Source organism: Macaca mulatta, chromosome 6 (genome assembly GCF_049350105.2).
Source record: "Macaca mulatta isolate MMU2019108-1 chromosome 6, T2T-MMU8v2.0, whole genome shotgun sequence".
NCBI lineage: Eukaryota > Metazoa > Chordata > Mammalia > Primates > Cercopithecidae > Macaca > Macaca mulatta.
Genome location: NC_133411.1, coordinates 79,308,682 through 79,321,645, shown reverse-complemented (window position 1 = coordinate 79,321,645; position 12,964 = coordinate 79,308,682). Strand labels below are relative to the sequence as shown.

The 12,964-nt window shown below is 40.7% G+C and overlaps 1 protein-coding gene across 2 annotated transcripts in view; it reads right to left on the bottom strand.

Moving 5' to 3' along the window:
• Window positions 1–12,720, bottom strand: part of FCHO2 (FCH and mu domain containing endocytic adaptor 2) — a 137,151-nt gene extending 124,431 nt beyond the window's left edge. The window contains exon 1 of one of the 2 annotated variants that reach the window (XM_078003937.1): window positions 12,632–12,720. In XM_078003937.1, the coding sequence (XP_077860063.1) occupies window positions 12,632–12,664 (33 nt within the window). In that variant the 5' untranslated portion in view covers window positions 12,665–12,720. 2 annotated transcript variants of the gene reach the window in all.
• Between the last annotated feature and the right edge of the window lie 244 nt (window positions 12,721–12,964).

Below are 12,964 nucleotides of genomic sequence, written 5' to 3'. Positions count from 1 at the left end.
TGGCGTGAACCCGGGAGGCGGAGCTTGCAGTGAGCCGGGATTGCGCCATTGCACTCCAGCCTGGGTGACAGAACTAGACTCCATATCAAAAAAAAAAAAAAAATTAAGTATGAGGCTGGGCGTGGTAGGGTGGTGGCTCATGCCTGTAATCCAGCATTTTGGGAGGCAGAGGCGGGCAGATCACTTGAGGTCAGGAGTTCTAGACCAGCCTGCCCAGCATGGTGAAATCCCATCTCAGCTAAAAATACAAAAATTAGCCGGGTGTGGTGGCATGCACCTGTAATCCCAGCTATTCAGGAGGGTGAAACAGGAGAATCGCTTGAACCCAGGAGGTGGAGGTTGCAGTGAGCCGAAATCACACCACTGCACTCTAGCCTGGGAGACAGGGTGAGACTCCGTCAAAAAACAAAACAACAAAAAAGTATGAAATTTTAAGGAATATGCGGCATAATTAAGAAAAGATAAACATGGACCTTTCAAAACATATTACCAAATCCCATTTCAATTTCTTTAACACACAGTAAGAAATTCCTGATCATTTAATTTAGAGTTTGTGCTTTAAAATTACTAAATCTTGATTTCTGAATTAAGACAGTAAAGTACTTAAGTCATATCAGCACTGAGTATCACAAAATACTTAGATCTTTCAGTCAGTAAACTTAACTTGAGAAATGAGAAAACAGATACAATTTAACAAAAGAGAAGTAACAGGCTATTTTCTAGTTTTTAATTAATAGGATTTTCATTTGTTTGTTTTTGTTTTTGAGACAGTCTCACTCTGTCATCCAGGCTGGAGTGCAGACAAGCAATTATGGCTCACTGCTACCTCCCTGTCCCGGGTTCAAGCGATTCTCGTGCCTCAGCCCCCCGAGTAGCTGGGATTACAGGTGTGCACCACCACGTCCAGCTAATTTTTGTATTTTTAGAAGAGACAGGGTTTTGCCATGTTGGCCAGGCAGGTCTCGAACTCCCAGCCTCAAACAATACACCTGCCTTGGCCTCCCAATGTGCTGGGATTACAGGTGTGAGCTACTGCGCCCAGGCTAATTAATGAGATATTAATAGAATAGATCACTACACAATCCTGGAAAACCTCTACTGCTGTTTAATCCTATGAATCCTAAATTGGTAAATCATAAAGATAACATTAGAAATGTCAATTTGTTCGATGAAATAAAAGACAACCGATACACTAGGTTTAAAAACTCTCTTTACAGGCAGCAGTTTTTATTTTTCTTTAGTGAAAATGAAATAAAGAAGAATGGAATATATTTGTTGGAAAAGCAATACCATAAGCAAGTGTTATATAATCCAAAACTTGATTTTTCCACAGTCCACTGAAAACAGAAAGCATAAGAACTTCCAGCTATGTTGAAGTGCGTCCTGATAAACTCAATGTAGCTAGTAATTAGTTTGCCTACATATCACAAATTAAAATGTCCTATCTGTAACAAGATAATATAAACAGTACCCTTAGCATTTTGAATAACCATTTCCATTTATCAAGAATATAACATAAAACCACAGCCTCTTGTGAATCCAAACATTTTCATTTGGCTTCTGCAACTTTACATGTTTCAGATTTTTTTAGAAGTTTATTGTCAGAGGCTTGTGCCTATAATCCCAGCTACTCCAGAGGCTGAGCAAGGAGGCCTGCTTGAGGCCAGGTGTTCAAGACCAGCCTGGGCAAGGTGAGAACCTGTCTCTAAAAAAAGAAAAAGACAAAGATAAGGGTTTGAAACTTCTCCTTCGGTGAACTTTTTAAGAGTAACAGTAAATTAGACACTAAAAATAAAAAACCTGGAGAGCATTCAGTTTTTTAAAAAAGTTTTTGCATGGCCGGGCGAGGTGGCTCAAGCCTGTAATCCCAGCACTTTGGGAGGCCGAGACGGGCGGATCACGAGGTCAGGAGATCGAGACCATCCTGGCTAACACAGTGAAACCCCGTCTCTACTAAAAATACAAAAAAAACTTAGCCGGGCGAGGTGGCAGGCGCCTGTAGTCCCAGCTACTCGGGAGGCTGAGGCAGGAGAATGGCGTGAACCCGGGAGGCGGAGCTTGCAGTGAGCTGAGATCCGGCCACTGCACTCCAGCCTGGGTGACAGAGCGAGACTCCGTCTCAAAAAAAAAAAAAAAAAAAAAAAAAAAGTTTTTGCAGAAACAAGGTCTCGCTATGTTGCTCAAGCTGGTCTTCCAACTCCTAGCCTCAAACAATCCTCCCACCTTGGCCTCCCAAAGTGCTGGGATTACAGGTGTGAGCCACTGCATGTGGCCAGCATTCACTTTTGGTGAGTCCAAGATTCGAAAAATAGGCAGAAGACAGATTATATATTGTATAATCACATTTCTAATTTAAAAATTGGTTTTACCAAGTTCCATTTTTAATTTTCAAAAAGTTCTTTGGAGGGATAAGAGAAGGGTCAGGAGGTACTATCCTGCAAACACCAATAACATGCCTAACCTCCCTCTCAACTCTAAAGCTCCTCAAAAATAAATAAATACTATCACTTCCTACTTTGTCTACATTTTCCTTTTAATTTAGCTCTTATGGACATTTACTAGATAACCCTGGACAAGTCAATGCACAATATAACATTAATATTTTTGATACAGTCTCACTGTCTTGACTTCTCTGAAAAACACCATAAAACATTTCACTAATCCTAAAGATTTTTTTCCTTGAACTGTAGCTACACTTTAATGAGAACTCAACAGACATGCAATGACAGCTCTCCAGTGCCATTGTGGCCTGGAAAACTGCTAGGGAGCTGGAGGTAAAATACAGGCACACTTCATTTTACTGCACTTTGAAAATACTGCATTTTTACAAATTGAAGGTTTGTGGCAATCCTGTGTCAAGCAAGTCTATCAATATCTTTTTTCCAACAGCATGTGCTCACTTCTTCCCTGTGTTAGCATTAGCAATAAAGTATTTTTTAATTAAGGTATATATATTTTTAGATAAAATGCTATTGCACTTAATACACCAGTATCATGTAAATAACATAGTGTAAACATAACTTTTACATGCACTGAAAAACCAGGAAAGTTTGTGACTTGCTTCATTGTGGTTGTTTGAATTCAACAGACAATATCTCTACGGTATGCCTATGTATGCAAGCAATTTTTCTACAAGTATACAGGACATTCTACCATAAGTTACAACCTCTTCTCATCAACATTCTATTTGTACAGTAGTCCCCTCTTCTCCACAGGGGATGTTTCAAGATCCCCACGGGATGCCTGAAACAATGGATAGTCACGAATCCTTTATATACTGGTCACAAACCCTTCATATACTGTTCTTTTTGTAATCTGATAACCAAGATGGCTACTCAGTGATTAACGGGCAGGAAGGGTATACACTATGGATGCCCTGGACAAAGGAATGATTCACATCCCAAGCAGGACACAGTGAGATTTCATCACATTATTCAGAACAGCTCAAACTTTAATGCTTATGAATTATTTCTGGAATTATCCATTTAATATTTTCAGACTGCAGTTGACCTCAGATCTGAAACTATGGAAAGTGAAATTATGGATAGGGGAAACAACTGTACATTGATATTTTTAGTCATGATCATTAAAGGTACTCTGCAGACCTACTGGCATGATACTGCTAATATAGAAAATTGTGACTAAAATATATAGAACAGCCGGGCGCGGTAGCTCACGCCTGTAATCCCAGCACTTTGGGAGGCCAAGGCGTGTGGATCACCTGAGGTCAGCAGTTTAAGACCAGCCTGGTCAACATGGTGAAACCCCATCCCTACTAAAAATATTTTACAAATTTGCCAGGTGTGGTGGTGTGCCCCTGTAATCCCAGCTATTCAGGAGGCTGAGCCAGGAGAATCACTTGAACCCGGGAGGCAGAGGTTGCAGAGAGCCGAGATCATGCCACTGCATGCCAGCCTGAGCAATACAGTGGGACTGTCTCTAAATAAATAAAAATAAAATAAAGTATGCAGAATAGGCACTCAGAATGATTTGATGCAGGTACAATAGTGACTCAAACATATTTGCTAGTTGACTGAAGGAAAGAAATCTTACTACCTTTCAAAAAATTGTTTTTCTCACCTCTCAGATATTCTTCTCTAATCTTTTATAGTTCACCTCTTCCAGTTAGTTGAATCCTTAAAGCTATCTAAATAAATATTATATGGGTTGAGAAAAAACTACAGAAGCAAACAGTAGTTAAGATAATTTTTTAATTTTTATATCTTTTGCGTTTTCTGTAATGTTCTATAAATGAAAGTATTTTTCATTACTTTCGAAATAAACTAAACCAACAATTTCAGTTTTCTCAGCTCTTCAATCTATGCCTGCAAAGAGACAGAAGGCTACTTTCGTAAACTGGCATCTTGTTCACATCAGTACTTAAATCTCCAGTCCTTGTAATTCATAAACAGGGAAAAAAAAAAAAAAAAAAAAAAAAACTGGAAGTTCCCACACAAAATGGGAATGATTAAAGAAGATTACAGCCTATCTGGCCAGGTGTGGTGGCTCACACTTGTGATCACAGCACTCTGGGAGGCTGACGCAGGAGGAGCGCTTGAGGCTAAGAGTTTGAGACCAGCCTAAATAACATAGTAAGACCTCGTCGCTACAAAATTTTTTTTAAAATTAGCCGGGAGTGATGGCATGCACCTGTAGTTCTAGCCACTCCAGAGGCTAAGGCAAGAGGATTCCTGGAGCCCAGGAGCTCAAGACTGTAGTGAGCTCTGATGGTGATGGGGCCACTGCACTCCAGCCTGGGCGACAGAGCGAGACTCCGTCTCAAAAAAAAAAAAAAAAAAAAAAATTGGCCGGGCGTGGTGGCTTAAGCCTGTAATCCCAGCACTTTGGGAGGCCGAGATGGGCGGTTCACGAGGTCAGGAGATCGAGACCATCCTGGCTAACACGGTGAAACCCCGTCTCTACTAAAAAATAAAAATAAATAAAAATAACTAGCCGGGCGGGGTGGCGGGCGCCTGCAGTCCCAGCTACTCGGGAGGCTAAGGCAGGAGAATTGCTTGAACCTGGAAGGCGGAGGGTGCAGTGAGCTGAGATCCAGCCACTGCACTCCAGCCTGGGCGACAGAGCGAGACTCCATCTCAAAAAAAGAAAATAATAATAATAATAATAATAATAAAAGAAACAAATTACAGCCTATCTCCATTCCATGGAAACCTATTCAAATAATGCTTATTCACATGAGAAAAATACCAGACGGTAATACCAACTGAAAATACCAAGACACACAACCACATGGTAGAATCTATCTTGAATTTTGTATTTCTAAAGAAAATTATAAGGGTAGAGGGAGAGGCTATAGGCAATTTGTGTTCCGTATTCTTCTGTGTTTTACCTATCACATGATAATGGTTTTAACTAAAACGGAAAACCATGTACACTTGTGGTTGTTACTTCAACCAACTGAAAACTCACTCTCCTTGGTTTTAAGGCTCCACCACCACCACTAATTTGCTTTACTTATATTTACTTATATTATACCTTCCTATTTTTCCCTAAAGTCAAGCAAACATGCTTGATACATCTCCCATAACCTTCACTCCTGCAAATTCATCAGGGAGCATGGCTATCTCCTCAACTTTATCACACACTTTAACACTTTCCAGTTTAATTCTCTCTGACTCTGGCCATTCCAGCAACATCCTCTAGCACATTTATCAATATAGTAGATATCATTACAGGTCTCAGTTGCTGTCATGCTGTTGTTTTTGTTTCTCCCCACATCACAGCAATTTATACTTATCTTTTTGTACCTGACAGCTACTAAAATTCTTCCAGTTCTAATAATCCTTTGTTTTTTTTTTTTTTTTTTGAGATGGAGTCTTGCTCTGTCACCCAACTGGAGTACAGTGGCCCGATCTCAGCTCACTGAAACCTCTGCCTCCTGGGTTCAAGCAATTCTCCTGCCTCAGCCTCCCGAGTAGCTGGGACTACAGGTGCGCACCACCATGCCCAGCTAATTTTTGTATTTTTAGTAGAGACAGGGTTTCACCATGGTGGCCAGGATGGTCTTGATCTCTTGACCTCATGATCTGCCCACCTCGGCCTCCTAAAGTGCTGGGATTACAGGCGTGAGCCACCGCACCTGGCCCAACTCTAATATTCTTTAATGTTTCCACACTAAGAAAACTGAAAGCCAAATCCTTATTCCCCTTCGTTTTTAAGTCTCCATGGGATTCTATTTCCGCTTAAATTTCTAAGGGTGCTTCTGTTAACTATTCTAGAATTATGACATCAGGATGGATAATCTCAGGAGATACCCCAATGACTCAAAAAACTACTTTCAAAGGGTTTATATTAGCCACATGTGCAGGATGATTTAAAGCATAACTGTTCCCTCATCCTTTGCTTAAATAATTTAAGTGGTTCTGAAAGGATTACAGCATTTAGGATTTAATGAGTAGGGCTGAAAAAGAACGCAGACATCAAATTTATATCCTTTCAAATGTCAAAGTTCCTAAAATCCTCCCCCTGAACTGTACATATACAAACTAAATCAGTATCAATTTTCACTTCCAAATTTCTCCTATAATTAAGGCAAAAATATAAAACAAATCACAATCCTTAAAAAATTCTAAGGACCTCACAATAAAATTTAGTGCAATCTAAAACACTATAATTTTATAATGTCTACTGTCAAGTCTTCTGCATCAAGTTAAATGAATCTGTAGTCTTCAATTTCATAGCTTGTTGCAACTGGAACAAGTTGGGCCTGGCTAACTTGCTAACAGTTATACAATAATACATTTTAACCTAGTGGAGTGTATGTTATTTGGTCTTATCTCTGGAAAACCACCTAAGAAATTGGTAATGGTGATTGCCTTCAGGGAGATCTTGATTACCAGACAAAAAGAGGAAGATTTACTCCCTCTTATACCTTTTAAATATTACTCCACGTAAAATCTGCAAATCTGTTAATGTATAAATATATACAGATACACAGATTTTGTTTTGGTATGTCATCTGATGGGATCATATCCTAAAAGCAGGTATCCCAAACTACAATATTTGGAACTTTCAAGTAATAAAAAGCCTGTATTCTGGGTTTCAAATATGGTCACCTCAACCAATTTGCTAAATATATATATTTTAAAATTTCATGTGGAAACATAACCCCAAAGAATGTGTGTTAGTCTCTCCCCTAGGATACTAAATTTAGATTAGATAATCAAGCATATAATAATATTTTTTATCCCAAAGACCTATTAACAGCAATTCCAGAATTTTAAAATACATTTTAATTCTCTCAGCTTATCCAAGTAATGATAAATTAAATTTTGGATATATAACCAATGCTCCAATTTAATTTTAAATCAAAATATAACAAACCAATGAAATCAAGTGAAAGGAGACTTCTGTACAGTTAATCAGTAAAAGAAATAAGGAAAAACTTCAGGATAAAAATACCTAATTGTTGTTTGTTCATTTTTGATGTGCTGACTACAGATAACCTCCGGAAAAAGTCACCTAACTAAAAATCTCAGCTCATTACAATGTGATATATACTAAAGAATACTACTGGCTGGGCGCTGCGGCTCAAGCCTGTAATCCCAGCACTTTGGGAGGCCAAGGCGGGCGGATCACGAGGTCAGGAGATCGAGACCATCCTGGCTAACATGGTGAAACCCCGTCTCTACTAAAAATACAAAAACTTAGCCAGGCGTGGTGGCGGGCACCTGTAGTCCTAGCTACTGGGAGGCTGAGGCAGGAGAACAGCTTGAACCCGGGGGGCGGAGCTTGCAGTGAGCCAAGATCGCGCCACTGCACTCCAGCCTGGGAAACATCGAGACTCCGTGTCAAAAAAAAAAAGAATACTACTTAGTGTCTTTGGGTGAATGCTTCATATCGTATATAGATTGGGATTACTATGTAAAATGAATATTATAAGCTATTCAACTCAGGTATGTTTTACATACTTATTTGTCCCCCCTTAAGTAATAATTACCTATGAAATGCATTCTTTTAAGGTTTTTTGCTTACTAATCTGGGTTTACATACAAATATAATGCCTTTTTAATTATTATATTGCAATGTTGCTATAATCTCAAGATTATAAACTTGTACTCAATTATTCCTTTGAGAAAGCAGCAGCATAGACACTTCCTCACTGTAATACTGATCAATATCTTTTTAAAGTTACATAATCTTTTACAATATCTTTTCAAAGTTACATAATGTTTAATATGTAAAAACAATTGTTTTACATATTAAAATTGTTTTACATATTAAAAGCAATGGTGTGAATTTCCACTATCAAAATTATCTTTGCTGTCCAATTTTAATTTTGCTGTCCAATTTCAGCTTATCAATGGTGCTATACTTTGTGGCAAAAACTGACTTATCAATAACAAAACACCTGTTCTGTAGAAAGTTTTGAATAATTTTTTCCTTTAAAGTACAGTATTAAGTAAACGAATTTTCAATTTAGCACATAATTTTAATTGACAAAACCCATACTTTAAAGAAAAAGGAAGAATGTGCTGCTTTCAAAAGAGCTTGAAGACAGTTTCAAAGATTCAAATTTTCTTCTAATGAAATGTCACAACAAAAAAGGTTTGTCTTTACATATGTGGGGGAGAAAACAATTAACAGGTTGTTTGATTAGAAACCTAAAATTTTGACTGGGCACAGTGGCTCAGCCCTGTAATCCCAGCACTTTGGGAAGCTGAGGTGGGAGCATGGCTTGAGCCCAGGAGTTCGAGACCAGCCTGGGCAACATAGTGAGATCTCATCTCTACGAATAATTTAAAAATTAGCTGGGCATGGTGGCCTGTACCTGTGGTCCCACCTACTCGGAAGGCTGAGGTGGGAGGATCATTTGAGCTTGGGTGGTCAAAGCTGCAGTGAGCCATGCTCATGCCACGGCATGCCAGCCTGGGCAACACAGTGAGACTGCAACTCAAAAAAAAAAAGAAAGAGAAAAGAAGGAAGGAAGGGAGGAAGGGAGGAAGGGAGGAAGGAGAAGGAAGGGAAAGGAAAGGAAAGACAGACAAGACAGACCTAAAACATTAAAGGTTCCCATTATCTTTTAATTGATGAAAACCATATATATTTATCATGTGGAACATGATGTTTTGAATTTTGCCAATTTTATTTCCTTTTAATAGTCCCACTTTAAATGCTAGAGGAAAGAGTTAAATTGCTATCTATGTTAAGGGATTATTTTATAAATGATTCTGAAATATGTGACTTTTTGTTTTCCGTTTTTGAGACAGGGTCTCACTCTGTTGCCCAGGCTGGAGTACAGTGACCAATCATAACTTACTGCAACCTTAAACTCCTAGGCTCAAGCAATCTTCCCGCCTTAGCCTTCCAAGCAGCTGGGACTACAGGCATATGCCACCACATCTGGCTAATTTTTAAAAATTTTTGTAGAGACAAGGTCTACTGTGTTGCCCAGGCTGGTCTCCAAGTCTTGGGCTCAATCCATCCCCCGGCCTCAGCCCCTCAAAGTGCTGGGATTACCCGCGTGAACCACCATGCCCAGTCTACAACGACAACGATCAAATTCTCAAAAGTTAATTATTTAGTTAATTCCTAGAGCTTCCTAGCTCACTGAGCCTCCTCGCAGCCCCAATTCCAGACCAGGCAATAAAATAAGATGGAGTCTATTAACTATTTGTTTTCAATAGTGAAAATGAAGGCAAAAACTAAAACACAAATTAGATTTGGAGGTCTCTCCAGAATTCAAATATTGAAGTTTATTCCCATTCCTCTTTTAACGAGAATACCCAAGAAGCACATAAAAATGTGTACAAAGATACTCAGAGAAGTATTATTCATATTAGCCAAAAACACATCAAACAAGGCTATGTTCAAAGCTCAATTAACAGAAAATGAAACATAACTTTTAATGTGAAGGTGTAATTTGGAATTAAGTTAGCAACTTAAAAAACACTGAAGCATCAAAAAAAATGCAAAACATTTATAAGAGCATCAATTTTTAAATGCTCTTTATAAACATTTTATAAATTGCCATTGTAAAACCTAATGCCTAAAATTGACAGGCTAATCCTAAAATTCATGTGGAAATGCAAGTAACCCAGGTAGTCAAAATAATCTAGAAAAAGAAGAAAAACGCTGGAGGACTCATACTTCCTGATTCCAAATTTGCTATACAAAACAAATCTGTAATCCAAACAATAGCAATCCAAGTTGTGTGGTACTGGCTGTTATAAGGACAGACAATGGAACAGAATTGAAAATAGAGAAATAAATCCATACATTTCTGGTCGATTGATATTTGACAATGGTACCACAATTCAACGGGGAAAGAGGAGCCTTTTCAACAAATGGTACTGGGACAACTGGACACACAATTGTAAAAGAATGAAGTTATACCTTTTCCTTGCACCATACACAAAAATTAACTTCGAATGGACCATAGACCTAAACAGAAGAACTGAAACTATAAAACCCTTATAAGAAAACACAGGGAGTAATTTTGGGGTTAGGCAAAGGTTTCCTAGATACAATAAAAGCACAAGTAATAGAAAAAATAGATAAGATGGACTTCACTAAGACTTCATGAGAATTAAAAACTTATGAGTTACTTCAAAGAGCAGCATCAAGAAAATGAAAAGGCAGCCCACAGAATGGGAGAAAATGTTTGCACATTATGTATCAGATAAGGTGTGTATCCAGAATATTAAAAAAAAACTCTTACAACTCAATTATAAAAAGACAACCCAATTTTTAAATGGGCAATTAATCTAAACAGACATGTCTCCAAAGAAAATACAGTAATAGACAATAAGCACACGAAGAGATGCTTGACATCATTAGCTGCGATATCTAGCATCAGAGAAATGCAAATCAAATCACAATAAAATATTAATACTACTTCACGTTCACCCACCATATTATAATAAAAGGGACAAATAAGTGTTGGTGAGCATGTGGAGAGGAACCCTCAGATATTGCTGGTGGGATTGTAAAATGCCACAACCGCTTCAGAATAGTACGGCAGTTCCTCAAAATGTTAAACACAGAGCTACGATTTGACCCAGGAATCCCATTCCCAAAAGAAATGAAAACATACGTTCACACAAAAACTTGTACAAAAATGTTCATGGCAGCATTACTCATAACCCAAAAGTGGGAACAACCAGATGTCCATCACTGATTGGACAAATATTAATAAAATGTGGAATGGAATATTATTTGGCCATAAAAAGTAATTAGTACTGATACATGCGACATCATGGATAAACTTTGAAAACATTATGCTCAGTGAAAGAAACTAGTCACCATGGCCCCATTTATAGAATATATCCAGACTAGACAAATGTAGAGAGGCAGAAAATACATTAGTTGCCTAGGCCTGGGGCAGGGGGAAAATGGGGAGTGACTGCTAATGGGTCTATGGATTCTTTCTGGGATAACGAAATTGTAAAATTGACGTGGTGACGTTTACACAACTCTATGAACATATGAAAAATCTCTGAATTTTACTACACTTTAAATGGGTGTATTGGTACGGAATGTGAACTCAATAAAGCTGCTTAAAAAACAAAACACCTAAGGTCTAGTATATACGTTCTTTGTGGAAAACAAGGTACATTCAAGACTAATAACTATGAACTGATTTGGTTACTAACCAAGACCACGCTTGAGGCACTTAGAATTAAGAATTTAACATACACTCCTTACTAGCTAAAAGATTACCCCTTTAAATATGTCTAAATCTCAACGAAAATGGAACTGCAGTACTTGCAACTGTCAGGGCATAAAATGGGATTCACGAAAGATACCTGAGTAAACATGTTCCTTTCCTGTACATGGCTGAACTGTGCTTCCCATTACAAAAAAAAACAATAACTGCAGAAAAATACTCCACCGGGAGTCAGATAAATTCTCAAAGAAGAATCTAATACTGACCTAAGACAAGGGGTGGAAAGAATGAGGAAGGGGAAGGAGCACAGATGAGTAAGGGGAAGCCTCCGTGCATTTAAGCCCAAGGAGTTCAGTTACATTAAATCCAACTTTTAAAAGCTTTGTGAACAGGCCCAGAGGCAAAGTCCTGGGCGCAAACCCATGAGCCGAGCTGCGAGGCTGAAAGGAAGTGCTAGTCCAGCCCAACTCCGCACTGGATTTGGTGTGGAAATGGTCCGAGGTAAACGGGATCGCTCAGATGGGGGGATCGCTCAGATGGGGGGCCCGCGATTGAGGGCAAGAGGCGAAACCCCTCCGCCCGGCGCTCCCAGCCAGCGCGCAGCGGGAGGCGGCCGTGCCGCGGGCCCGTCCTTCGCGTCCGAGTCGCCGCGCACGCCCCGCGCGGAGCGCGCCCGGCGCCGGGAGCCTCCGGTGGGGCTGGGTCCCGTCTCCCGCCCCATCCGGCGCTTTGTCCTAGCCCCGGCGGCCGGCGGCCCCGCTGCGGGCTCCCGGGCCGCGGTGACAGCCCCGTCCCCAGTAGGGCTGCGAGCCCGGGAGTCCCTATAGGCTGGCGACCGGTCGCCCGCCGGACCTCACCCAGGCGGGACGCGGCAGGCGGCGGTCTGAGGACGCTCGCCCTGCCGGAGGAGGAGCCGCCGCCGCCCGAAGCGCACGCAGGCCAAGCTCAGGCGCCAAAAGCCTTGGACTTCGAAACACACTACTTCCAGCATCCTAAGCTTACCCAAAAATTCTCGACGAAATACGCCATGACCATCGTGCCGCCGCCGCGCCAGGTTCCGCGTCTGCGCCCGCCCGCCGCTGTGTAAACACGGTCCGGCCCCCACAGCACCCCCGCCTTTCGCCGCCGCCGCCGCCGCCGCCTTCTTCCCAGAGACCGGCCCGCACCTTCCAGGGCGCATGCGCCACCTAGCGGCTGCCGCCGCTGGGCGAGCACTTAGACGCCACGGCCACGGTATGCGCATGCGCCCCGTCCCAGTCCGGGGTGTTGGTGGATCTGTCTGCATCCCGGGCGCGGCTGGGTTGAGTGTTCTCTTAGGAATGGTGGAGGACTGGG